Source organism: Manis javanica, chromosome 2, assembly GCF_040802235.1.
Source record: "Manis javanica isolate MJ-LG chromosome 2, MJ_LKY, whole genome shotgun sequence".
Classification (NCBI taxonomy): Eukaryota; Metazoa; Chordata; class Mammalia; order Pholidota; family Manidae; genus Manis; species Manis javanica.
In genome coordinates this window covers 5597193-5623641 of record NC_133157.1, presented here as the reverse complement: position 1 = coordinate 5623641, position 26449 = coordinate 5597193, and the positions used below count along the sequence as shown (strand labels likewise).

General features: G+C 56.5%; 1 protein-coding gene across 2 annotated transcripts in view; it reads left to right on the top strand.

Annotated features, from left to right (window-relative positions):
• The window catches only part of HMCN2 (hemicentin 2), a 133595-nt gene that overhangs the window by 98924 nt on the left and 8222 nt on the right, over positions 1–26449 (top strand). For both annotated transcript variants that reach the window (XM_073222828.1, XM_073222826.1), the window contains exons 63-88: positions 1531–1674; positions 1763–1922; positions 2017–2141; positions 2609–2792; positions 5017–5114; positions 5593–5856; positions 6349–6539; positions 7006–7087; positions 7180–7316; positions 7936–8077; positions 8179–8323; positions 9096–9223; positions 9788–9944; positions 10769–10890; positions 11733–11897; positions 13110–13217; positions 13501–13635; positions 14005–14145; positions 14625–14815; positions 15758–15971; positions 16923–17057; positions 18057–18247; positions 19784–19865; positions 21764–22033; positions 24775–24924; positions 26287–26424. In XM_073222828.1, coding sequence (XP_073078929.1) covers positions 1531–1674; positions 1763–1922; positions 2017–2141; positions 2609–2792; positions 5017–5114; positions 5593–5856; positions 6349–6539; positions 7006–7087; positions 7180–7316; positions 7936–8077; positions 8179–8323; positions 9096–9223; positions 9788–9944; positions 10769–10890; positions 11733–11897; positions 13110–13217; positions 13501–13635; positions 14005–14145; positions 14625–14815; positions 15758–15971; positions 16923–17057; positions 18057–18247; positions 19784–19865; positions 21764–22033; positions 24775–24924; positions 26287–26424 — 3999 coding nt within the window. The remainder of the gene's footprint in view (positions 1–1530; positions 1675–1762; positions 1923–2016; positions 2142–2608; positions 2793–5016; positions 5115–5592; positions 5857–6348; positions 6540–7005; positions 7088–7179; positions 7317–7935; positions 8078–8178; positions 8324–9095; positions 9224–9787; positions 9945–10768; positions 10891–11732; positions 11898–13109; positions 13218–13500; positions 13636–14004; positions 14146–14624; positions 14816–15757; positions 15972–16922; positions 17058–18056; positions 18248–19783; positions 19866–21763; positions 22034–24774; positions 24925–26286; positions 26425–26449) is intronic.

The following is a 26449-nucleotide window of genomic DNA, read 5'->3' as shown; positions in this document are numbered from 1 at the left end:
CGCCCCTCCCGGCCCTGTGCCGCGCTCCAGAGAGAGCCAGCTGCCCTTGGCTCCTCAGACACACGCCCCTCTACCCCTGCAATAACCCCTAGGTTGCGATATAATTCACATATGATACAATTTACCCATTTAAAGCATATAATTCCCTTATTTTCAGTATATTCACAGACCATCTCCACAAAGCAATTTTAGAACATGGTTTTTCACCCAAAAGAACCCCATTCAGTTACCCTTCACTTCCTATTTCTGTGCGGCAGCCGCTAACCTACTTCCTGTCTGGGGGTTTGCCTGCCCTGCCATCTCACAGGGTTGCACCCGGGGTGGCCTTTGGTGTCTGGCTTCTTCCGCTCAGCATCATGTTTCCAAGATTCATCCATGTTACAGTTCCTTTTTAAAGTTAAATTACTACTTTTTTGCTCTTTCTTTGGCTGAGTATTCCATTGTGTGGGTGTGTCCATTTGTCAGTTGGTGGACATGTGGGTTGTTTCCACCTTTTGGCTATTGGGAAGGACGCGCCGTGCGGGCCTTTGTGGGCACACATGCTTCCTTTCTCTCCTGTACACGCCTGGGGCTGGATTTGCTCCGGGCCCTCTTCTCTCCTGCCTCCAGCTCTTGGCGCAGGTGTTTCCTCCCAGAAATTCCCACCCAGGCCCCCCGACCACCCCCCTTCCACCGGCTGCTTCACACTCGCCCCCGCGTCTCAGCTGGGACTCGCCTCCTCCAGAAGACCTCCCGATCTCCCTTGGCTCCGGCAGGGGCGGGTCACAGGGCTGGGCCTGCGTCACTGCACCGGGTGCGTTTGGGGGCAGCTCGGTGACAGGCAGTCTGGTCACTCGTCTCTGAACCCCTAGCTGGCGGTCGGACTTGTGGTCGTTCCTCGCTGCGTTTTGTGTTGGAAGGCAGGCTGGACGGGTGAGGGTCTGGGCAAGGGTGCATCAGGCTGGGCCAGTGTAGTCAGGGAAGGCTCCTGGGCGGAGGTACAGCTGGAGAGAAAGAAGGTGGAGCCCTTTCAGGGTGGGGGTGAGCACTCGGCCTGAGCAGAGGCGGGGAGCCCCGAGTGTGGCCTGCCTTCTGGTCAGGGAGTGGCTGGTTCGCCTTGATTGGAAGCCTCCTGGTGGGAAGGAGCAGGGGCAGAGCTGGACGCTGGATGGAGCGAGGGTGGGGTGGGATGGGAGTCAACCGGAGAGGAGCAGCCCTGGACACTAAAGGTCGTTAGCGGGGTCCCTGGGGAAGAAATGTGGCAGTAGCAGGAAATCGGGAAGGGTTGTGAGGAACAGCGCGATCAGAGAGGCTGTGCTGAGGGAGGTCAGAGATGGCAAGAGGTCCTGCCCCTGTCTGGGCCTTGGTTTCCCTGTGAGCACAAAGAGCAGGTGGGTGATTCAAGGGTTCCCAGGGTTTTTCCAGGCTTGCAAGCATGGGGTACAGGCACCTTTTCCAGGAGTCATGGGACTTCCGTGTCTGGGCCTAGTGGTAGCACCCGGGACAGCGGATCTGTGCAGGTGAAGGCCTGAAGTGCCCCTCGTCCCACAGAGAGCAGCGTGGCACACGGTGTGGTCTCCCGGGGGGGCCGTCTCCAGCTGAGTCGCCTGCAGCCAGGGCAGGCTGGCACCTACACATGCGTAGCTGAGAACACCCAAGCCGAGGCCCGCAAGGACTTTGTGGTGGCCGTACTAGGTATGTTGGCACCATGCACCCACGGCACATTCCGTTCCCACCCCAGCTCTTGCCACTGAGTGGGGCCTCACCACCACCCTTGCCACAGTGGCTCCCCAGATCCGGAGCTCAGGCATCACGCAGGAGCACAGCGTCCTGGAGGGGCAGGAGGTGCGGCTGGACTGCGAGGCTGACGGGCATTCGACCCCCGACGTGGCCTGGCTGAAGGACGGTGGCCCACTGGGCCAGGGCATGGGCCCCCACCTCCGGTAAGGCCCAGCCTGTGCCTCCCCAGGGCCCTGGTGGCAGGGCCTCCATGTAGACCCTCACGCGCCTGCTCCTGGCCATCCCTCCCTGCGGCAGGTTCTACCTGGACGGCAGCTCCCTGGTGCTGAAGGGCCTGAGGGCCTCCGACTCGGGTGCCTACACCTGCGTGGCCCACAACGCGGCTGGAGAGGATGCCAGGCTGCACACTGTGAATGTGCTGGGTGAGCAGCTGAGGAGCCAGGAGAGGCGGCTGGTCCCGCTGTCCCAGGACTGCAGACGCCTGGCCATCGTGCGCCTCCCCCAGGGCATCTGAAGGGTGGGGTGAGGGCAGGATGCAGGAGACCTGGTGCAGCCCCCAGCTGAGACCCCCTGGGAGCCAGGCCACAGTCCTACTCCTCCAGGCCTCCACACCCCGTCCTCCAGCCCAAGGGTGCAGTGGGGGAGTTAGGGCTAAGGGAGATGAGAAGAGAGCCCAGGGGTGAGCCGTGCCCCTGGCAGGGGGCTTCATCCTCACAGGGGTGGATGCGGAGCCAGGGAGTAGCCCCACACACTTGCCGGTGGCTTGTGGCAGGAGTCGAGGTGTCAGCACCGCCTCCTGGAATTTCCCTGGGAGGAGCCCGCTCCCTCCATGCGGGCATCCTCCCCAGACCCCCTCACTGCCCCCTCTTTTCTCCCTCCTCACCCCCAGTTCCTCCCACCATCGAGCAGGGGACAGAGGGCACAGGGACCCTGGTGAGCCAGCCTGGGGAGCTGGTGACCATGGCGTGCCCCGTCCGGGGCTCCCCACCCATCCATGTGAGCTGGCTCAAGGATGGCCTGCCCCTCCCGCTCTCCCAGCGCACCCGCCTGCACAGCTCTGGCCGCACCCTCAGGTAGGGGAGAGACTCCCAGGCCCAGGAGCCAGTGGATTGCAGACTTCAGACACACTCTTCAGGCAGCTTGGGTTTAAAAGCACAGCTGAATGGTTTTTAGAATAAAAAATGGTATAAACATACATTGTTTATATTACATTATGGAGCTCCAGAGACAAAAAGGGCCCTGCCCTCGGACTCTGACAGCCCCATCAGGGAGGCACAGATCCAGGTGATGAGTCTGGTTGTACGACTTAGCCTGGCCCGGGATAGAGGAAATCAGGGAAGGCTTCCTGGAAGAAGGTTCCTGAGCAGCGTCTTCCTGCATTCAGCAGCACTTATGAGCCAGTACTTGTTCCAGGTGCAGTTCTGGGTACCAGGATAGAGCAGAGAGCAAGATGCAGCCCCTGCCCCTGCAGCTTCGAGGACGAAGGGGAATAGAAAATAGAAAAATGAGGTGTTGCAAAGGACATATGCTCTGAAGAATAAAGTAGGGTGAGGGGATGGCAAGTGGCTATTTTAGGGTCAGCAGAAGGCCCTCAGGGAGGTGATGTGTGAGCAGAGGTGGAAGGTGAGAGAGGTTGCTGAGTGGGGTCCTGTGGGAAGGAACTTCCAGGCAGAGTGTTGGAATAGCAAGTTCAAAGGTCCTGAGGTGAGTGTGTGCCTGTGTGTTCCAGGGATGCGGCAGGGGGAGGCCAAGTGCATACGCCCTTAGAAGTTCCTGGAAACAGTTGGGTTTTCCTAAGGAGAGATGGAGAGCCCTGGGATGGTTTTTCAGCAGAGAAGCCTCATGGTGTGACTTACGGGGTTTTTTTTAACTGAAGTATAATTGACAATATCCTAGTAGTTTCAGGTGTACATCATAGTGATTCAGTATTTTTATATGTGACTAAATGGACTTGCTCTTTTATTGTGGTGAAATATGCATAATATTTTAGTATAGTTCAGTGGTGTTAAGTGCACTCACCTTGTCATGCAGCCGCCTCCACCATCATCCAGAACTTTCATCATCTTCCCAAACGGAAGCTCTGTCCCCATTAAACACTCACTCCCCATCCCCCTCCTCCAGCCCCTGGCCCCACCATCTACTTTCTGTCTCTATGAATTTGATGACTCTAGGGACCTCATATCAGTGGAGTCCTACAGGATTAGTCGTCCTGTGACCGGCTTAATTCACTTAACATAATGTCCTCCAGGTTCATCTATTTTTAGTAGATGCCAGAATTTCCTTCCTTTTTAAGGCTGAATAATGATCCCTTGTGTGGCCAGACCACATTTTGCTGATCCATCATCTGCCTATGGACACGTGGGCTGCATCCACCTGGCTGCTGTGAACATGGATGCACACATGCCTTTTCAAATCTCTAAATTCTTCTGGGCTGTGACTTAGGGTTCTAGACGATCCTTCTGGCTGCTGTGCGGACCCAGGCAATGGGGCCGGTGGCAGAGCAGGGAGGGCGGTCAGGGGTGTGGCAACGATCCGGGTGAGATGCAGCGCGGCCTGGGTCGGAGCCACGGGGTGGAGGTGGTCAGAGAGGAACCGCAAGGCGCCGTTGATCACGACTCCGAGGCCTCTTTCCGGCAACCTGGAAGGTTGAGGTCCCCCACCTTCTGAGGTCTGACCACTGTGGGAGGGGCTTGAGGAGCGACCCGGTTCTGTTTGAACGTGTTGGCTGGAGAGGTTCTTAGATGTCCAGAGAAGGTGGCATCCAGGCATTCGCTATGCCGCTCAGGAGTCCGAAGAGATAGACTTTTGGGGACCATCAGCAAACAGCCTGGACTGGCTGCAGTCCCCCGAAGAGCAAGTGCAGATGTGCCCACAGCTGCTAGTGTTAGGAGGGCAGGTCTGAGGGTTCCAGCAAAGGGGGAGGGGCTGGCGGGTAGGAGGAGATTCAGGGGAGTGTGCTGTCCCTCGTGGTTGTGGTGAAAGGGGCTTCGAGAGAAAGCACAGGGCACGGACAGTAGCCAGTGAGCGGGGAGGAGTCCGGGGAGTCCTGGAGGCAGGCGCACTGTCCTGGCTGGGACAGCGGAGGCTCCAGAACCGAGGAAGCAGGAAGGCCGGGGCTTTATTCTGGGGGCACCAGGAACCAGGAGAGGGATTTAATCAGAGGCTGGCCCCATTCCTGTGTGAGTTTCAGAGCTATACCCCTCTGGCTGGCAAGCCATTGGGAGACAGGATGGAAAAGAGAGGGACTGTTTCCCCCAAGCCTGCCGCCTTTTCTCTCCCTGCTCTCGAGGGGTTCAGGATCTCCCAGGTGCAGTTGGCAGATTCTGGCATCTTCGCCTGTGTGGCTGCAAGCCCAGCTGGCGTGGCTGACAGAAACTTCACCTTGCAGGTGCATGGTACGGAGCACGGGGTGGAATCCACGGGCCCTTTGGCTTTAGGGCATGAGAAGCACAGCTCCTGTGGGCAAACTCAGCAACTCAGTCCTTGATTCATTTGATTGCCCATTCGTTCATCTCATAAGTAGCCACTGGGCACTGGTGCGTCCAGGCACCAGGGTCTGGCAGTGAGCAGAGGTGGCCCCTGGCACCAGGCACCAGGAAGTCAGTAGCTCTGTGAAGGGGGGATCACAATGCCAAGGGACTAGTGATAATGGACTGGGAAGGTGCCGTGGGAAAACAGAGGGGCCACCTCTCCTGGCCTTAGGGGTTCAGGGAAGGCTTCCTGGAGGAGGTCCAGTCTAAGTTGAGGACTGGAGATGAGAAGGACTCATCCTGGAGCAGGGCATTCTGTCCAGTAGGAGCAGTAAAAAGGGCCAGGGGTGAGGGCCACCTGGCACGGAATGAAATAACTTCTGCCCACTTCTGCCCTACCCAGTGCCCCCAGTCCTGGAGCCCGTGGAGTTCCAGAATGACGTGGCAGTGGTCCGGGGCTCCCCGGTGGTCCTCCCCTGTGAAGCCCAGGGCAGCCCCCCGCCCCGAGTGTCGTGGATGAAGGATGGTGAACCCTTGTTCCAGGGCCTCGAACAGGGGCCCAGCCTGCAGCTGCAGACGGTGGGAGCTGGTGACTCGGGCACCTACTCCTGCGTGGCCGTGAGCGAGGCGGGGGAAGCGAGGAGGCAGTTCCGGCTGACGGTGATGGGTGGGTCATCTGCCTCCTGCACCAGCTTCTCTAGACTGGGGCAGGGAGTGCGGGGTGTGGGGGCAATGCCTAGGATGGAGTGGGGTGGGGGTGTCCCTGGAGGCCTGGGGCTGCCGCCAGGGTACAGGGCTGGGGGACCGAGGTCCAGCTCACCTTGCTGTGGGCCATTCTACTGGGGCCATACACCCTGGTCTTGTCCCCCAAACCTTGTAAAGGGCAAGAGCCCCTGAAATCTGGGGCAGTCTAAGCCTCAAGCACAAGATTTTACCAGTGCAGTGCAGTGTTGGCGAGATTTGTGTCAACTGTGTGTCCCCCTCTGTACTGTGTCCTTGTTGGTTTTAAAGCACAAATGATTGTCCCCAGCAGATGTAGCCATGGTTTCCGACCTATAATACAGGTCCCACCTGCCTATCTGTGGTCCCCTCTGCTGTCAGTGTCTGGATGGTGGAGACGGGATGACCTATGGCTAAGCCAGGGTGGGGTGTCTTGCAGATCCCCCCCATATCGAGGACTCGGACCAGACTGCAGAGCTGTCACTGATCCCTGGCACCCCCTTGGAGCTCCACTGCAATGCCCAGGGCACCCCCCAACCCAACATCACCTGGCATAAAGACGGGCAAGCCCTGAGCAGGCCTGAGGACAGCAACAGGGCCGGGCAGGCCATCCGGGTGGAGGGCGTGCAGGTGCTCCTGCCCCGCTGCTCTGGGAGGAAGCTGGCAGTGGGGAGGGGGGCCCAGTGGCACTTGGCAAAGTTGGCCAAGCTCCTCCTCTGTGTTGGGTGGGCACATGGAGGTGTCCCACCTGGGCCATGCCCTCAGGAGCTCCCAGCAGGGAACGAGCCAAAGCTGACGCAGAAACCAGACAACCCCTCCCCCAGCCTGGCCAGAGAGGGCTGGTGCCGAAGGGCAGTGGGGTTGGGTGTGGGGGCCTTCCTGGAGGAAGCAGGCTTGGCCCTAGCCCTAAAGCACGGGTGAGACAGAGATAGAGAAGAAACATCCTAGAGGGGAATGTGTTGCCTGGAAAGGCAGGATGGCCAGCTCAGCAGGCCTGAGTCTGAACCCTCGGTCCTTAGTTACATGGGAAGGAAACCAGATCAGGAGGTGGGCAGGCTGAGGCCAGAGGCAGCTGCTCACCCCGCTCCATCCCCAGGTGGGCGATGCTGGGCTATACACTTGTCTGGCCCAGAGTCCTGCTGGCCAAGTCGAAAAGAGCTTCCGCGTCAGAGTTCAAGGTAGGGGGTGCCAGGATTGGGGCCAGAGATGGAGGTGGGATGGGCCCTGCAGGGGCAGGCCCACTTCTCATACCCTCTGTGCCCCCATGTAGCCCCCCCACATGTCATTGGGCCCCGAGGCCCCCGCTCTGTGGTTGGCCTGGCCCCGGGGCAGCTGGTTCTGGAGTGCTCAGTGGAAGCAGAGCCAGCGCCTGAGATCGAGTGGCACCGAGATGGCATCCTGCTGCAGGTGGGTCCCAGGCCTTCTGTCCCTCTCAGGCCCCAGACCCTGACTGGACTGGGTCCCAGGTGCTGAAGGCCTGCTCTGTACCAGCACTTTACATACCCACTCTCCTGATATTCTCCACCCCTATGATTCCTGTCACCCCCATATTATGGATGGGTACACTGAGGCAGGGCTAAGATTTGTACCCAGGGCTTCTGATGTGTCTCTGTGTTCTCCGCATTACACCCTCGAGCAATACTTAGTGGCTGTGTTACCCAGGGCTAGTCACTGCGCTTCTCTGCTCAGCCCTGAAATGGGACCAATTTGCTGCTGTGGACCCAAGGATGGTCGGTCTTCCGGCAGAAGCTCCAGTCCCCAGTCTGAGCACAGGGCCCCTCTGAAACATCTCCGACAGGCAGAGCCCCAGGGGCAGGGTGCCCACTCCCCCTGTCAGAGCTGATTTCCTGGGAAGGTCCTCAGTTGGGGGTCAAGACAGGGACAGCAGGCCAGCCCAGAACAGAGCAGAGACCTTTGTCTGCCCCCATGGGCTTCCTAGGGCTCCTTGACTGGTGCCTGGGGGCTGCCTGGGAGGGCCCAGCACTGATGTGGGCCTCTCCACCCCCCGGGGGGTGTTGCTCTACAGGCGGACACCCACACCCAGTTCCCAGACCAAGGCAGGTTCCTCCAGCTGCAGGCCCTGAGCACAGCCGACAGCGGCGACTACAGCTGCACAGCCCGCAATGCCGCAGGCAGCACCAGTGTGGCCTTCCGCGTGGAGATCCACAGTGAGCGCCCCGCCCCGCCCTGCCGTGCCCTGCGCCCTGCGCCCTGCGCCCTGCTCAGCACCGCGGCTCCCACACCTGCTCCCTCTGTGCTCCTCCTCCAGCGGTGCCCACCATCCGGCCGGGACCACCTGCAGTGAATGCCTCCGTGAGCCAGACGGCCCTGCTGCCCTGCCAGGCGGACGGGGCCCCACTGCCCCTTGTGAGCTGGCAGAAGGACGGGGTCCCCGTGGATGCTGGGAGCCCCAGGTGGGCGCTGGGAGGGGGAGGGTCTCAAGTACCTTTTGGCAGGTTATAAGCAGAAACACACCCAGGCTGTTGGAGCAGAAAGGTGACTGTATCACCAGGACACGAGTGTCCTCAGAACCCAAGGACAGGCATGCCCACGGTCTGTCTTTCTGTCTGGTTTGGGCCCGCGGTTGTGAATCTCTGTTTCTGGGTGTGTGTGCGGGGTGGGGGTCAGAGTGCGCTGCATGCCTCTCTCTCTTTCAGACCAACTTTCTATACCTTCTTTCTCTGAACGTGGCAGAGACAGTTCCCCTGGCCTCCTCCCTAACCCCCCAATGTCAGCTCCTCAGTTCAAGCAACATGCAGAGCCTAGAGAACTGACTGAATCCTTAGGGCAGAGAATTCCATTGGTCCAGCCTAAGAGACCTGTCCATCCCCCGTCCAACTGGCTGTGGCCGGGGGGCGGTGGTACACAGTCAAGATGCATCCCTTGGGATGGGGCACTTCTCAGAAGAGGTGGGGACGCCGCTGCCTGCTGACCCTTGGGGAGAGGCTGGGTGCAGGTGGGAGCAGGCAGGACCCCCTCTTTCCGATGCTGCGTTAGGGTGTGGGAAACTGCTCACCATGGCCGTAACACCCCCTGACCTTGGCCTTATGGATACGGAGCTCCAGAGTTAGCACCCCGTTGCTGGGAAATCCTGGGGCAGAGAGAAGGGTTTTGCTGGAGACACCACCAGAGGTCCAGGGTCTCAGTGGTGTACTGGTCTCCAGGGCAGCCCTCCCTCTGTTCCAGGTTGCAGGTTCTGCCCGAGGGTTCCCTGAGGATCCAGCCAGTCCTTGTCCAGGATGCTGGCCACTACTTCTGCCTGGCATCCAACTCTGCGGGCTCCGATCGACAGGGCCGTGAGCTCCAAGTCTTTGGTAGGTGGACAAAAGAGGGCCTGCTCCTTGCCTTCAGCATCCATCCCCCATCTGGGCCGGTCCTGCTTAGTTTCTTGGTCATCCCAGCTGTCAGGAGCCAAGAGCGATGGTCTCTAAATATTTTGACCACGAAGCCCATTAATAAAAAGCTTTGAGCACACACACTCAATGGGCGCATATTTATTATTATGCATATATTACATACACTTTCTGCTGTCCTATCATATGGAGTGAGTATGCATAAGATGAAAGATGTTTGAGAGGGTAAGATTCAGAATCACTGCCAGGTGTCCTAATCTGCTCTTCCCTCCAACTGATCCCCCCACTGGGGCCCACTTCCTGTGGCCTTGGGAAGGGCTGATGGGGAGTTACTTCCTGGATGCCCCATCCAGGGGCTGCCAGCTTCAGGGGCAAGCAAAGACCCCAGATTCTGGAGCCTGTTGGAAGATTCCCTCAGAGAGTTTCTCAGCCTCCTCTCCCCTCCTCTGAAGGGATGGGTTGAAGGTGGAAGGATGGTCCTGCCCCCATCCTGCACCTGTCTGCTGATGGCTGCTCTCTCCCCAGAGCCTCCAGCCATTGCCCCCAGCCCCTCCAACCTGACCCTGACTGCCCACACCCCCGCCTTGCTTCCCTGTGAGGCCAGCGGCTCCCCCAGGCCCCGCGTGGTCTGGTGGAAGGACAGACAGAAGCTGGACTTCCGCTTGCAGCAGGGTGCCTACAGGTACTGAGCTGGTCCTTCTGGTGGCATCAGGAGAGGCTTGGGGTGGAGAAGGGCTTACCTGTCCTGCAGAGCTGAAGCCGGATCCGGAAGACTCAGGCATGTGCTTGGGGCCTCGCAAAGCCAGCGCCAGAACTGGTATCCCAGCCGTGGGGGCCAGGAGGGTTTTCCATTAAGGTGCCTGGCAAGGGCTGGGGACATCTGGGACTTAGAGCGAAACAGAAATGTGTAGTCTTTAACACCATTATAGCCACTGTTTAACAATGATCAATGCGTGGAGGCCTGGGTTTGGCTAAGCCTGGATACTTGGTTCTTGCAAGGCCAGTCTCCCCACATCTCAAATGCAACTGATCATGAAATGATCCCTGGGAGCCTAAAACAGTCAATTCACTGACAATTAACTGACTATAGTTTTGTTGTGTGAAGTGCCAGGTCACCGTGGAGCTTTATATTTAAAGTAGATGCTCAGTAAACACAAGCTGTTCTGATCAAAGATTTGATATGGTTATTATTATAGAAATTATTGTAGAGGGTATTATAGACAATATGCAGGGTTGTAGAGACACATAGGAATTAAAATTACAATTACCTACAAGCTCAACAGCTAGATCTTTGCAGAAACTTCAAGGAGAAACTTCTAGAATCAGGGATGGGGTCCAGATAAGGGAAGGGGAAATGGTAGTGAGACACTCACCTCACCCCGCTGCCATCCAGATGGCTGTGCAGGGAGGTCACAGGCTAAGCGCCAGGCCACCTTGGAACTTTTCATTGTGTTATATGAGCCAGGCCAGTCACTTAGTGGCCACGGGTCTGTTTGTCCATCCCAGGCTCCTGCCCTCCGACGCCCTGCTCCTCACAGCCCCCGGCCCCCAGGACTCAGCCCAGTTTGAGTGTGTGGCGAGCAATGAGGTGGGCGAGGCCCGCAGGCTCTACAGGGTGACCGTCCATGGTGAGTTGGGCAGGAGGAGAATCAGGAAGCCAGGCTGGGACAGCGCCTCCCTCTCCTGGGTGCTCTCTCTGCCTCCAGGGCCTCTGCCTTCCTGTGCTTTGGGAGCCACCTTCTCCAGGAAGCCCTCTCCAATCCCGTCCTCACCACACTGACATAACCCTGGCCCCAGCACTGTTCCTGGCGTGGGGGAACTTACAAGAGAGGCCTCTCCCTAATCCGGAATGTTCTAAACCCAAATGGGGCCTTGCCATCACCCTGGTTAAAATCCCTCCCTCCTCGGCTGCCTGCTGCCCCCAGGACAGAATGCAAGGTGTCACCTGGGCCCACAAGGTCCTGTGTGGGGTGACCCAGCCAGTACCCCAGGGCCAGCTCACCCCATGGTCTGCCTTACTCTGGGACCCAGCTGCATAGCTTAGCTTTTTGTTCCTCACCTTGGGGCCTTTACACATGCTGTTCCCTCTGCCACAAACACTCTTCCCTGCACCCTTCACCCAGCCAACACCTGGTGTTGCTTCAGATCTCAGATTAAATGCCACTTCCCCCAGAGGCCTCTGGCCTCTCCCACTGTGAGCTCCTGCCAAGGTCCCTTCTCTTTGAAACATTCCCTGAAATACTTGGCTGGCATCTCTGAAGAAAGCAGTCCACACTGTCCCCCAAGCCCAGCAGAAGATGTTTCCTGAGTAAGTGGATGTGACTTCCCTCTCTGTTGCAACTCCCTCCCCAGCCCGTCATCACTGACATCACCTTGGGTCAGACTCTGTGCATAGTCCTCATCTACCTGGCCCGTGGCGTGTGTCCCCAGGGGATGTCAGTGGGGCCTCCAGCCTTGGCTTGCATTTCAGTGCCTCCCACCATCGCTGACGACCAGACAGACTTCACTGTGACCAAGATGGCACCCGTGGTCCTCACCTGCCACAGCACGGGCGTGCCGGCCCCCGTCGTGTCCTGGAGCAAGGCGGGTACCCAGCTGGGGGTGCGAGGGAGCGGCTATCGTGTCTCATCTTCAGGTACATGAGGGGGACACTGGGAGACTTGGCGGAAGTGAAAGCTTTCCGTTGGGGCCGCGTCATGCAGCAAGACGGGCGGTACAGCCTGGCTCTGCCATTTCCTGCTGTGTGACCTGGGAGAACCCCCTCACCCCCTCTGTGCCTTAGGATCCCCACCTGTGCGCTAGGGTCTTGATTTCCATCAGTGGTTCCCTGATGCTAGTAGGCAAATCAGTGCTGCTTCATGGCAAAATGGGAAAAATAGCTACATACAAGTTTTCGTAAAACTAGGCTTACCTCATTAGAATTGTCCTTTATTCTGAAATTACTTTTCTCTTAATGCGTGGTGTTGAAACTTCCTTTCTTCCGTGAAATTAAGGTGAGAGTAGATAGTGAGTTTTGAAATGTCTTTGCTTGTCAAAATGAAAAGTTGTCAGCTTTATGGGGATTCTCCAAATTAGCTGTATTTGTTGTTGGTGAAATCCTCAAGTCTGGGAACCAAGGCCAGTCTGTGTTTTTCAAACTCTTCCAAAGCAATAGAAGCCCTTCCTTCTGATCGGTCGTTACGGGGAAGCCCACCTGGTGAAAGAAGCCAGGCGCCTGGTTCCATCTGGGCCTGGGGCGAGGCTGCAGGGTGTCCAGTCCAGCAGGCTTCGCAGCCCTGCCCACTCAGCCAGCCCTCAGGGGTCCACCGAGGACAGTCGAGAAACCACCTTAGTTGATGACTGAGGTGCAGCCTGTGGTCTGGGAAAGTTAAAATGGTGTTCCCTGAGCACCCAGGGCTAAGGGAGAGAGGAAAAAGGGAGGACAGAGGAGGCAGGCATCCAGGAAGGCTTCCTGGAGGAGGCAAGTTTTCAGCAGAGCATGGCAAGGTTAGCAGGGTAAGGGCCTGTAGAACTACGGGTAGGTCAGGGATCCTAGGCAGGGCAGTGGCAGATTCTGAAACATCACAGCCGGAAGGATCTAGAGACCATCCTATATGATTCCTCTTTGTATATATGGGGAAACTGAGTCTCAGAAAGTGGAAGGGACTTGCCCATGGTTGTGCTCTGGACAGGGACCAGAGGCAGGCCTAGAACCCTGGTCCCCCTCCCTCCCCCCATCCATGCTGCTTACAGTGGGCAGGAGGCAGCCGGAGTGGCCTGCAACAGAGACACCAGCGTAGGGGCTGTGAGACCCGGATGGCTCTGTTCCAGACCCTCTCAACCTCCCTGTGCCCCATCCCACCCTCAGGAGCCCTGGAGATTGGGCAGGCCCTCCCCATCCACACTGGGCGCTACACCTGCACAGCCCGCAACTCCGTGGGCATGGCCCACAAGCAGGTGGTCCTCACTGTGCAAGGTAAGGGTCCCCCCAGACAGCCCTGGCCTCTGGGGCACAGGAGTGCGTGGAGAGCTAGAGGCGCTTGGGGCTGGCGAGGGAGGTGAGGACCCCAGGTTCCAGATGCCCCTACCAGCCTCCGATCTCTCCCTGAGGGGACTCCTGGGGAGAACAGAATCAGCCCTCCTGTGTCGGGCTGAGTTCCCTGTAGAGGCCTCTCTCTCGGGTGCTTAGAGGCCCCCTGTGCGGAGGAACCCGGGTGTCACAGGGTCCCCAGAGACCTCTGCAGCCTGTTCCTCTGCAGCTGCCCCCGTGGTGAAACCACTGCCCAGTGTGGTTCGGGTGGTCGTGGCAGAAGAGGTGCGACTGCCTTGCGAGGCCTCAGGCCTTCCCCGGCCAAGCATCACCTGGCAGAAGGAGGGGCTCAGCGTCCCTGCAGGTGAGTCCCCTCGGCGAGTCCCCGGGGACAGAGGGAGCGGAACGGTGTGCACCTGGCTTCCTCCGTCCTGCCCCGTGGGCCTCAGCACACCTGCCGGAAGGTCCCAGAAGGCCCTGGCCCTGCTCACCTCCTGCCCTCCTGTCTCTGTTCACCACCCAGGGTCCAAGATCTACCTGAGCCCTCGGTGGCTGAGTTGGGGGGTTGGGGAGCCTGGGCTGAGCGTCCGACTTCCGTGCTCACTCTGTTCCCCCCTCACCCTGTGACCACAAGGAGTCACTTGCTCCCTGGTCAGGCAGAACAACCCAGGGGTCCTGCCCTCCTCAGGGGTCCTGCTGCCCCAGCCACTGGCTCCTGATTTCCTCCCACCAGGTCCAGGACTGAGCATGCAGGTCCTAGCCAGCGGACAGCTGCGGATTATCCATGCCAGCCCAGAGGATGCCGGCAACTATTTCTGCATTGCCCAAAACAGCGTGGGCAGTGCTGTGGGGAAAACGAGGCTGGTGGTGCAAGGTGGGCCCCAGAGAGCTAGGAGCTCTGAGGCTCCTGAGAGCCACTCCCTTCTCTGGCTGGCTCTGGTCCCTGGGAGGCACATCCCTGCATCCTCCCCTACCCCAGCATGGCTTGCACTCTAGAAAGAATCGAAGGAAAACGTGTCCCATTTTGCACCAAGGTCTAGCTTCAGACAGTAACTCCTCTGGTTGCTCGTGGACACTAGTCTGGTCAACCTCATTCATGTTGGCTTTCTAGTAACAATAGCTATTTCTGTCCCTTTAGTCATTGTGTGTGCATGAGTGTGCAATGGGGTCGTGTGACAGCTTCACCAAACTCAGGGGCCCCAGATTGTCCAGACCATGGGCAATGACCAGGGACTTGGTGGGGGCAGCAGGAAGGGGTGGAGGAGGGGCTGAGGGATGTGCGTAGTCATTGGGGAAGGGGCAGCCCACCCCAGCCCAGCCCCAGTCCCTAAGTGGACCTCCCTCTGCCCACAGTCCCGCCCTCAATTGAGACTGGCCTCCCTGACCTGTCCGCCACTGAGGGCACCCACGCCCTCCTGCCCTGCACGGCCAGAGGCAGTCCTGAGCCCCACATCACCTGGGAAAAAGATGGCCAGCCTGTGTCTGGAGCTGTCGGGAAGTTTACCGTCCTGCCTTCCGGGGAGCTGCTGGTTAAGAACTCAGAGGTGAGGGTCCTGGCCCCACAGAGCACAGAGAGGAACAGCAATTGGAACAGCAAACATCTGTTGTCACACTCTGTGCTCAGCACCATGCAATTTTTAATCCCAGGAACATGGAAAAATAGGTATTTCATCCCTGACTACATATGAGGAAACTGAAGCTCAGTGTGTACCCAGTTTTCCCAAGACACACTGTTGCCAAGAGGCAGAGCCAAGATTTGAACCTGAACCTCCATGGCTATTTCCTGAGGGTGGGAGGGAGCCCTGGATGGGGTTGGGGTAGAAGTGGGGCGTGACTTTGTGTCCCCAAACTGTACCTAGTTCTCAACCATGCTGTGATGTTGGCCTGAGCCAGGGGTGTGGGTGGGATCCCTGACCCCCTGCACCCATCAGTGCTTATGAGATTCTATAATTACAGAATGGGTGCTCCCCTGATGGATGGGTGGCGGCTCACTGGGTGCACCTGGAAGAGGGAAGGGGTCACAGTGTCCCCAGGCCTTGCCACACAGGGAGCCCGATAGTGCAGTGGCGAGAGCACCAGCCCTGCTCCAAAGCGCCATGGAACTTTTGGAGCTCAGCTGGGCCCTATCCCTAAAGATGCCAAAAGTAGGACCCGCCCCAGGAATGATGGGAGCGTGGGTGAGCGGGTGCAGGTCAAGTTCAGAGCACAGGGCCTGGCACATAGTCAGCACCCAGTGAGCGGTAACTGTTGCCATCATGTAGTCGGGGCTTTGATTATGAAGGTGCAGAGCCAGGTGAAGGCTGCAGGGAGGGGCACGGAGCAGTGGTGCGGTGGAACCGTTTACTAGCTGTGTGACCTTGAGCAAGTCACCTGGCCTCTCAGGGCTGGATACTTCATGGGAACCTGCAGGCGAATGGGTCCCAGGAGCACTGTGGCCCAGGCTGGGGTGGGGCATGCCTCAGGTCGGCCCTTCCCTGTGCTCGCAGAGACGGGATGCTGGAACCTACATCTGCACGGCTGAGAACCCTGTGGGCCGCGCCCGCCGCCGCACGCACCTCACCATCCTGGCGCTGCCCGTCTTCACCACCCTGCCTGGGGACCGAAGCCTACACCTTGGGGACAGGCTGTGGCTTCGTTGTGCTGCCCGGGGCAGCCCCACCCCCCGCATTGGCTGGACCATCAACGACCGGCCAGTCACAGGTCTGGACCTGCTGGGAGCGGGTGGATGGAGACCTGGGGCTCCAGAGGGAGGGCGTGCTGAAGGGGGAGCAAGTAGGGACCCCCAGCCTACCACAGGAAGGGCAAGTCAGGCAGTCCTGTGGATTCTGGGTCTCTAGACGTGGCCTGTGCCGGGGTATAGGGCAAACTCACATGTGGCCACATGTGATCACACATGAGCCAGACCTGGCAGGAAGCCACATGTGAAAAAGACTCCACCCCAGAGGCCTCAGGGCCAGGAGGGCCTGTGTTCCAGGCCAGCACGGCTGCTCCATGTGGGCCCCTGGACAAACTCCCTGGGGGGATCTGTCCTCCTACCTGGTGCCCATGTGATGTTTGCAGGGGCACAAGGCCTGCCCAGGGCCCTGGGCATATCATAGGTGCTCAATAAATATCTGCTGAATTGATGAATTGCTAAGCCCCTCCACTGCAAAGTTACGTTTCCCGACCCTCCTAAACCTGAGTACAGGTGCCATGAAATGTGTGCAGAAGCCATCTTCGCACACCTGGGAAGAAGGCTTTGCCTCGACCCCACCACTTCCTGGGCAGGGGGCTCAGCAAGGGATGCTGCCTCTCTGAGCCCAGGTTCTTCATCTTAAAGTGGAGAGTGGAGATACTGAGGGGTTCTGAGGCTGGAATGGTTTAATGCAGGAGGCACATGTTAATAGGCCCCCAGAGGCCCCCCTTGACCACTTACCAAGCTCATAGCATGGACCTGAAATTGGTAAAAGAGCTTCTACAGCACATCCTCTGACGTGACCTGTGGTTCCATGAAGGGACCTGACCCCACGTGAGAAGGGACACCTGTTTTCTGTGCCTTTATTGAACATATTGAACACCTGCTGGGGATACAGGCCTGAATGAAGTAACAGGGCAGGCGGGTCCTAGCACTCTGGGCTCAGAGACCCCCGGGCATCTCTGTTTCTACCACAGAAGGGGTATCTGAACAGGACGGGGGCAGCACACTGCAGCGGGTGGCCGTCACCAGAGAGGACAGCGGGACCTATGTCTGCTGGGCGGAGAACAGAGTGGGCCGCGTGCAGACAGTCAGCTTCATCCACGTGAAGGGTAGGGTGTGAGCCATGTGGCCTTTCTCAAGACCTCAGTCTATTAGAACCAGCTGGACCCATCTACCTGAAACCAATCTATTTTCTTAGAAGTCAGCCTCCTGACCTCTGCACTAGTAATTCTCCACCCAGGCTGTACATTAGGGTCCCCTGAGGGGCTTTATAAAATACTGAGGCCCAGGGGTTCCACCTCCAACTCGGTAAATCAGCCTCTCTGGGGTGGGACTCCAGCATCAATATTCTTTATACTCCCCAGATGGCTTGGCTGTGGGTAGACTTGAGATCCAATAATTGGCCTGCAGCTGGATGATGCCAGTGTGGGAGGAGGGCATGAGGCCAGGGTACTGTGGCAGAAAAATGGGTGAATCTTGGCAGCCTACCCACTGTGCCCCATAGCCCTGCTTGGCCAGGAGCAGCGCAGTAACCCTCGGTGACACGATGATCTAGTTTGCTCAACTTCAGGATGGGGGGGTAGGGCTTGATGGAGAATGAGCAGCCCAAGGCACCAGGACACGGCAGCAGCTGTTGGTAGATTCAACCCTCACGAAACCAGCACAGGGCATCCAAGAAGTGATTATGAGGACCAGGGTGTCTTAGTTGCTGTGACCAACCAAGCTGTCCTGATGATCACAACGTCCTTGATCCTAAGTCCCTGGCAGGTACTCGGCAGCTGGGGTAATCTGTCTATGAGAGTGAGTATATGACGCTCGGAACACTGCCCTCCCACCGGTGCCTGTCTCAGGCATCAGTAATCCATCACAGCACCATTCTCATTCAGCTTCAAATCCTCAGCGGTGTTCTTGGCAGTCGCTGTCAGTCGATTTCACTTGACCCACACATGGAAGCTTTTTGTCATCCCTGTTACATCAACTGTATACAACCATGCTGGGCCAGTAGGTCCCTGGGATCTGGCAGGCAGGCCTTCGGGGATGGCCTTATGGGAGGCTGAGCCTGAGGGGAGCCTCCTTTCTGACCCTCTGTTTGATGTCACCTCATGCAGAGGCTCCCGTCCTAGAAGGGGAGGCCTTCTCCTACCTGGTGGAATCTGTGGGGGGCAGCGTCCGGCTGGACTGTGTGGTCCGTGGAAACCCAACACCTGACATTCGTTGGATCAAAGATGGCCTCCCATTGCGGAGCACCCACCTCCGACACCAGCTGCAGAACGGCTCGCTGACCATCCGCAGGACCGAGGCAAGGCAGGGTCTGGTGCCTTGGGTGGGGCCACCCAGGATAACCCTCGGCCTTTTCTGATTGTGTAGGAGTGTTCTAGGTTGCCACCACTCTCTCCAGGCTACAAAGTACTGTCCAGAGACAGTCCCCCACTAACCAGGGTGACCTCCAGCCAGGGACTTCCCTCTGTGCCTCAGTCACCCACCCATTCAATGGGGCTAATAACTGTTTCTACCTCATAGCTTTATCATGAGAAATACCAGGTATTTAAGAGGGGCTGGTCCCTCAGTAATGCCAGTAAATATTATTAACAACCCCATGGGACAAACTAGACAGATAAGAGTGCCCCGTTTTACAGACGAAGACACTGAGGCTCAGAGGCCCATAGCCAGTAAGCACCCAAAGCAGGACCCCACCCCAGATTTGCTGAGTTCTCGTCTATGCTGTTTCCAAAGCCCTGGGCCCTGGGACAGCCCGCGCCCCCCTTCCCTCTGGGTCCAGGTCTCAGTGGTCATGCAGAAATGGACAGTTCCACCCTGTCGAGCTCTTCGCCAGGGTCTTTGATGGCAGCCCACCTGGGAGCCTGTGTCTAGGCAGTAATAATGCCAGGACTAGAAATGCCACAGAAGCAGCCATAACAAGAGTGGAGATGGCAGCTGCTGGTACCTGAGTGTTCAGCGCGTGCCAGGCACCGTGCCCACTTAAGGAGCAGGATTTGCTGAAGGCTCACAACAGTCCCCATGGCTACTCCCCATTCAGAGGTGGGGAGACAGCACACTCCAGGGACAGGGAACAGTGCTCACAAGGGGTTCGGGATGGTAAACAGTGGAGCCAGGATGTGGTCCCGTCCTGGGCTGGCCCCCAAATCTGCTCTTAACTATGTGCTGTGCTGCCCCCTGGCAGTGCCTTGGGAGTGGCCGCCAGGGTATCATCTCCTGGGCGGGGACAGGCCTCGGGCTGTGCCCCAGCTCCATCTCATGGTGGCACTGCCGCTCCGCAGTAAGTCTGAGTCTGCGTCCTTCCTGAGCTGCACCACTGTGCCAGGTGTGGGCAGCCTGGGAAGAAAGCGTCCCTCTCACCTACGCTGGGGCGATGCTGCAAACCCCTCCCTCCAGAAGACTTGCAGGGCAGGTTTGCACAATAAAGGCCCTGAGAAGTCCTGCAGCTCAGAACCTTGTTGCTCAACTCAGACTTATTCCATCATGGAACCCTGTTTTTCAAGGAATCCCTGGTAGTGTGCCTTAGACCGATAATACTTCAGCAGACACAGTTTGGAAGAGCTGGCTCTAAATCGCACTCGGCGGCACACGGCTCCACTTGGGCTAACAAATCCACACCCTTAGTGGCATCCCAAGTTCCACATGTGAAAGGGGGCTAGATTCGCTTTGGATGTCCAATTGACAAGTGGACGCAAGGCGCTACTGATGGAATGTGCAAGCCCCGGGCTGGGTTTATGCTCTAAGCTCCTTCCTGGTTAGACGTGTTTGCGCCAGTCACCCCGTCCATGCCCAGCCGTCTCGAGCTGTTCCCCTTGCGCTCCTCCTGTGCCCGCTGCAGATGGATGACGCAGGACAGTACCAGTGTCTGGCGGAGAATGAGATGGGTGCCACGGAGAAAGTGGTGATGCTCGTGCTGCAGAGTGAGTCTCGTCCTCCCCTCTCTGGGCCCTGGGTGGGGACGCTGTGCTGTGGGCACTCAGGGGGCGTCTGGGCAGCAGCCATGGCTGGTACGGCCCCAGCTGTCTGATTAAGATGGAGGGCAGAGGAGTAGGGCCAGGGATTTGGAATTCTCTTACAAATATTTATCAAAACACAACTGAAGTCCTATGAAATGCACCCCAGCCCCTGAAATGTGGAATGGAGAACAGCGTTGGGGCAAATGAATACCCAGGGATCTAAGAGCTGGGCCTGGGGACAGCCACTTATTCAAAACTCAAAATCCTAGTGACAGTTCTTACATCTGCCAAGCAGCTTAAGAGTTTACAAAGCTGAGCCTCAAACTAGCCCTGGGACATAGTTTAAATTAGGCTTTTTAATACGACTTTTTATTGAAGATTCACACGTGGGGTGAAGAGCACACATCACAGGTGTACATACAGCTCAGTGAGTTGTCATAACGGGAACCCATCAAGGTAACCAGCACCCAGATCAGAAACAGCAACACCAGCTCTCTGATGCTCCCAGTACCCACATGCTTCCTTTCACTACCCCCCACCCCACCCCAGGTGATCACTGTCCAGAGTTTTACCTTTAAAAAAAAAGGGTTATTAGGGTATAACTTATATACCATAAAATTCATCCATTCATACAATGGAATATTGCTCAGCCTTAAAGGAAGGAAATTCTGACACCTTGAGGACATTATGCTCAGGGAAACAAGCCAGCCACCAAGGACAAATACTGCAGGGGTCCACTGCCGCGAGGTCCCCAGAGCCGTCACACTCAGAGACAGTAGAACGGCAGGTGTCAGGAGTTGAGGGAGTGGGAGTGGGGAGTCAGTGTTTAATGGGGACAGAACTTCAGATGCAAGATGAAAACGTGCTGGAGATGGATGGGGGATGGTTGCACGACAGCGTGAGTGTACTTTATCGAACTGTACACGTAAAAATGCTTAAGTGGTAAATGTTATGTTTTTTACCACAATTTTTTAAAAGTGAGAAAAAAACTCCCCCATTATATGTGTAGTTAGTGATTCTTAGTATATTTATAGTGTTGTACAGCCATGGCTACAATCCATTTTAGAACGCTTCTACCACCCCAGAAAGTTCCCTCTGTCTGCGGCCAGCCACTCCCAAGGAATGAGAGCAGCCGGCAGAAGCTCGAAGAGGCCGGAAATGGGTTCTGCCCTGGAGCCACAGAAAGTGTACACACTGGCTCTTTCCTCAGTAGTTCTTTTCCTCAGTGGTTGTGCCAGTTGGCTGCTCTACCCACAGCAGGGGGGCATTCTGCTTGCCCAGCATCCTCACCAGCACTGGGCATCTTCCTTCTTTTTCATTTTAGCCACCCTGAAGGGCCTGGAGTTGTGAGTGGACAGGAATTAAAATCTCTCAGATGCAAAAACTGAGGGTCAGGGAGTGACCTGGTGAGAACAGTCCCCAGTGACAGAGCCCTCATCTGCCCACGTCACGTGGCATCACGTAGAGGCAGTTCTGGCAAGAGGCACTCCTTCGCCGGGAACTCCCTGTCAGTGTCCTGACGATGGGGACGTGGCTAAGCAAATCGTAGTAGACCAAACAGTGGAATACCAAATAGTCAGTAAAATTGAATCTTTAATGGCATGGAAAAGTGGTTATGATTTGTTGTGGAATTAAAAAAAAGTAAAGCAAGTGGCTCAATGCAATACGGTCACATTACCACAAGGAAATCAATTGTATCTAGAAGGGAAAACTCAGGAATGGTAATGGAATAGGAAAATCATTTGTGATTCTATTTTCTCCTTTCTGCCTCTGGATTTTCTAATCTGTTTAAATGAGTATGTACCGCTTGAATATATGAAAATAAGAAAATGTTCCTAAAAGCTGCCTCGGGCCTCCCACAGGTGCCCCCGTATTCCAAGTGGAGCCCCAGGACGTGACAGTGAGATCTGGGGACGATGTGGCCCTGCAGTGCCAGGCCAAAGGAGAGCCGGAGCCCACAGTGGAGTGGCTGCGGGCCGGCCAGCCCTTGCAGGCCAGCCGGCGGCTCCGGACCCTGCCTGACGGGAGCCTGTGGCTCCAGCGAGCGGAGGCTGGGGACACGGGCACATATGAGTGCGTCGCTCACAACCTCCTGGGCTCTGCCACAGCCCAGGCGTTCCTGGCCGTGAGAGGTACGGGCTCTCCCTGCTCACACCTTCACGGACAGAGGCAGATCTCGCGCCCAATGGGGATTTGTGTGCTGCTTGTAGGCAGCCTGGCCCGCTGCCCTGCCAGTTCCTAACTCTTCTCTTTGCTTCGAGTCACAAACTTAGAAGGAACTGGCTGGGAGGGCCCTGCCCTGCCCCTTACAACTGGGGAAGCTGAGGCTCCAAGACGCTACAGTAACAGATCCCACTTGTTGGCGCCTGCCATTCAAGTCTTCTCAATCAGTTAGTTCCCTTCTCCCTTGGGTCAGACCAAACTTTAAAACTGAGAAAAGGCTTTCCTGAAAAACCACAGTAAAATGATGCAGGCAGCGTAATGGCAAGTCACTGAGTGTTCTGTCTGCGCTTCTGTAGTAAGTACCCCATGTCTGTGGCTTTGGGTCTCTGACCCCGTCCCTGTTCACGGCAGGCATCCCTAATCTATCACTGCCCACAACGTCCTGTTCCTTCTCTGGAGAACACTTCTCTAGGCAGTGCCTCTGGACTAATCAGAATTGGTACTTGACACTTTACCACTTGAAAACCCACTTGAAACCCACTGCCAACAAACTGGCCCCTAGTCTCATCACCTCCTTCAGGCACACAGCACCAAAAATTCAGTGCTTCTCTGACACCCAGCCACAGGTGCTGTCTCAGGTCTGAGCAGAGTTCTGAACGTGGCCTCTGTATTAGTTTCCTAGGGTGGCCATAAATGAGTGCCACGGAGGGGTGGCTCCGACAACACAAACGGATTGTCCCGCACTTCTGGAGGCTAGAAATCTAAGATCCGGGTGTCAGCAGGGTCGGCTCCTTCCCTAGAGAGGCTGTCATGGAGAATCTGTTCCATGCTCTCCCCTAGCTCCCTAGCTGCTGGCTTGCTGGCTGTTTGCGGGGTTCCTTGGCTTGTAGAACCATCACCCCATCTGTGCCTTCATGTTCATGTGGCATTCTGGTGCATGTCTGTCTCTTAATTTCTCCTTTACATAAGGACACCAGTCACTAGGTTAGGGCCCCCCCCCACTCCCCTGATGCCCTCATGTTCACTTGATTACCTCCGTACAGACCCTGTCTTCAAATAAGGTCACACTCTGAGGTCTGGGGATTAGGACTTCAACACGTCTTTTCAGGGAGACACATTCAGCCCATAACAGCCTCCTTACTTTCCTTAACCTCCCATATACTAATTGTAGAAAGGCCAGATAATTTAGAAAAATCTGTGAAAATAAAGTCATTACCAATTATCCCGAATAATGCAATTACCCAAAATAGTTGAGACAGTTACTTGGAGTATGTCCTTCTACGTGTTTTTCTCTGACTGTAAAGAGATACATTGTTTTCTTTTTCCCTACTCTCTCTTGGACAACATCCCATTGCCATAAACCAAATTGTCATCTTCTTCAATGGTTGCATTCTCTCTCACTCCGTAGGAACATTTTTAAAACTTAACTGTTATTGGCTGAAATAAGCAACAGGTTTTTTTTTCCCACTTTCCCCTCCAAAAACTACACTGTGGTACATATCTGTGTGCTGACCTGAATATTCCTGTAGGATAAATTCCTTCAAGGGGCATTGCTAAAGGTGTTCAAAGCCTTTGAGGTCCCCTAGCTGTGAATTTGTCTTTCTCCTTTCCCAGCAGTCTGGGGCCAGGGGGTGCACCATACTGGCCTTATGAGAGACAAGAGGCTGCTGAGTTATACCGTGTCTGAGAAAGTCAACAGTGGCTTATCGTTGCTGGCCCCCAATTTCCTGTCTCCTTCTGAAGCTGCCAGGGCCGTGCCGCTTCCTTCCTATCTGCAGCTCCTGACTCCTTCTTCATCCCCTTATTACAAGGCCAGGAGAGGTTCATGGCCTTCTCCTGTCTGTCTCATAAACTCCAGAACTGCAGATATTGTCAAGAGACATCCCAGATGGCATCAAATCCCATCTAGAGGCTGCAGGAAAACGGTCCTGCTTCCTGGAATCCAAAATTAACCAGCCCCCTGATTTACCCACTTAGGATCCTGGCAGTCGAGTGTTTCATGTTATCTTTTCAACAGACCATGGGCAATTTGTTGTTAATTTCCCCTGAGAGCTGGTGGGCAGAGATGCAAGCTGGCTGCTGGCTCTTGCCTCCTGGAATGCCATCCGAATGAGACAGCTGCCCCATTAGCCAGAGGAAGGGCCTGCTGTGCCTGCAGCATCCATTTGATTAGCGCTGACGAGCGTCTGCTTCCAGACTGCCTGGTGGCTGCTAGAAAACCCACCCCAACCAGAGCAGCTGCAGGGTGGCTGGAGTCAGGGCCACTGAAGGAACGGGGGGTGTCCAGGTGGCAGCATTCAGTTCTGGCACAGTGAGTCCCGGCGCAGGCTCCTCCAGCGTGCCAGCCCCCACCACCACCACCACGGGCTCCTGGCATTTTAGAACCCAACAGGACTATCTGTGATCCCTACCTCCTCATTTTAGAGATAAGCCAACTCGAGTGCAGCTTGGGGGCCTGACTTACCCAGGTTCCCAGGAAGGTGATGGCAGAGCCAGAAGCCAGCGCCATCCACAGCTCCTCTCCAATCCTCCCTTCTCTCCCAGAGCCCGGATCCCCTGGGCGTTGAGTCCATCACCCATTAGCTATGTGCCCTGATGCAGATTCACTCGCCTCTCTGAGCCTCAGTTACTCCTTTGTGAAATGCAAATGATGCTCATAGCTGCTTACCTGGAGGGCACAGAGGTGGATAGTGTCACTGTTGTCTCACAGGGGAGCCCCGGGGGAGCCGGGGCAGTATGACCGGGGTAATCAATGGCCATGAACTTGGGGCGGCCACCCTCAACACCAGCGTACAACAGGAGGCACGGTCTGGGGTCACCACCATCCGGAGCAGCATCAGCCACATCCCTACAAGTGTGGGTAAGTGGGGGCCAGCTCCTGGGGACCCTCCAGCCCATGCCAGACCCAGGTGGAGGCCAAGTCTGCATTCAGAGGCTTGCTCGGGCCTGATTCCCAAAGGAAACCCAGCAACTCCATGCAAAACGGAATCTCTGTTAGAATCAGACTGAGAGGGTGTGCAAGAATCAGGTTATGTGAAGGCAGGGTCAGATCACGATTTCTGAAACCACTGATTGCTGTGTTAGGTGTTTTTCACTGTTGTGGCAAGAACTAGAAGAAAAGGGGTGAGTCCACCTGTAATGATGAAGTAACATGGTCTGGAGGGGACAGAAAGGGGGAAATGTGGAAAATACAATTAGCTAGAAGGCTCGGGGAAACAAGAAATGTCTTCTTTCAAACAGATTCACAAAATAGTCTATCCTAAGCAAATAGAATGTTCTGGAGAGCTACTGCAGACCCTGACATAATAGGCCCTGTATCCCCCCATGGGGTCTTCAGGGAGAGGACAGTGCTGATGGGGTCTTTGTGGAAAACAGCTTCCCCAGTGCTGCCCTCGACCACAGACCTGGGGTCTCCTTCCCAGGTGGGCCAGGTGGGTATGAGGCCTGAGCCCAGGGCCCCTCCCCTGTGGTGACTCCAGGCTGGGCAGGGATGGGTCAGGGGCTTGGCTGGGGGTCACTCCAGGCTGATGTCAGCAGAGAGCAAATGAGGTGAGCTGCTGCCCAGACGTGGCTGCGTCAGGAGCAGGACCATAGAGGCTGGCTGGACCAGCGTCTGCTGAGTGGGCACAGAGGTGCTGAGAGGTTGAGAGGGTCCTGCTCTCAACACTGGTCTTCTTGAACCTCTCTTCTGAGCCAGCAGTTTTGCTGAGAAGCTCAGCCACCCCTGGGCCCCAAGAAGTTTCCCGTCCCTGGCCCAAGTCTGCCCCCCACCCACCCTGAGAGGAGGACCAGGCATCCTGTGAAGGTCTGCAATTCCATTGTCCAGGGCAAATTTTTGGCTCTTTTTTCAAAGTTGGTGGTTTGGAACAGCCCTTTCTCACTCAAGCTCCTCTGAAGGTGTCCACAGGGTAGGAGACAGGTGGATTTTTCACTCAGTCCAGTACCTGTGTGGTTTTGGTCTGTGCAGTCCTCCATGGTGAACCAGTAGACCTTCAGAGTTGCTGCATTGAGTTGAATAGCAACAAGTGACGTGCACTTCTTTGTATAAATATATTTTGTTATCTTTCACAACTACCCTGCAAGGTCCTCAGGTTCTGATCCGTGGCAGTGAAGGTAGGGGCTGAGCTCTCCTGGGGCAACAGGGATCCGCAGAGGGACTTTGAGCAGAAGCATGGCTGCCCCCATGATCCAGCCCTAGCCTGACTGTGTGCCGCCTGTCCAGGGCCTCTGATGCGTGTGCTCGTGGTCACCATCGCCCCCATCTACTGGACCCTGGCAGGAGAGAGCGGAGATGCCCTGAATGGCCACTCCCTGACAGGTGGCAGGTTTCGGCAGGAGTCACACGTGGAGTTTGCCACAGGCGAGCGGGGGTCTCCTTCATGGGT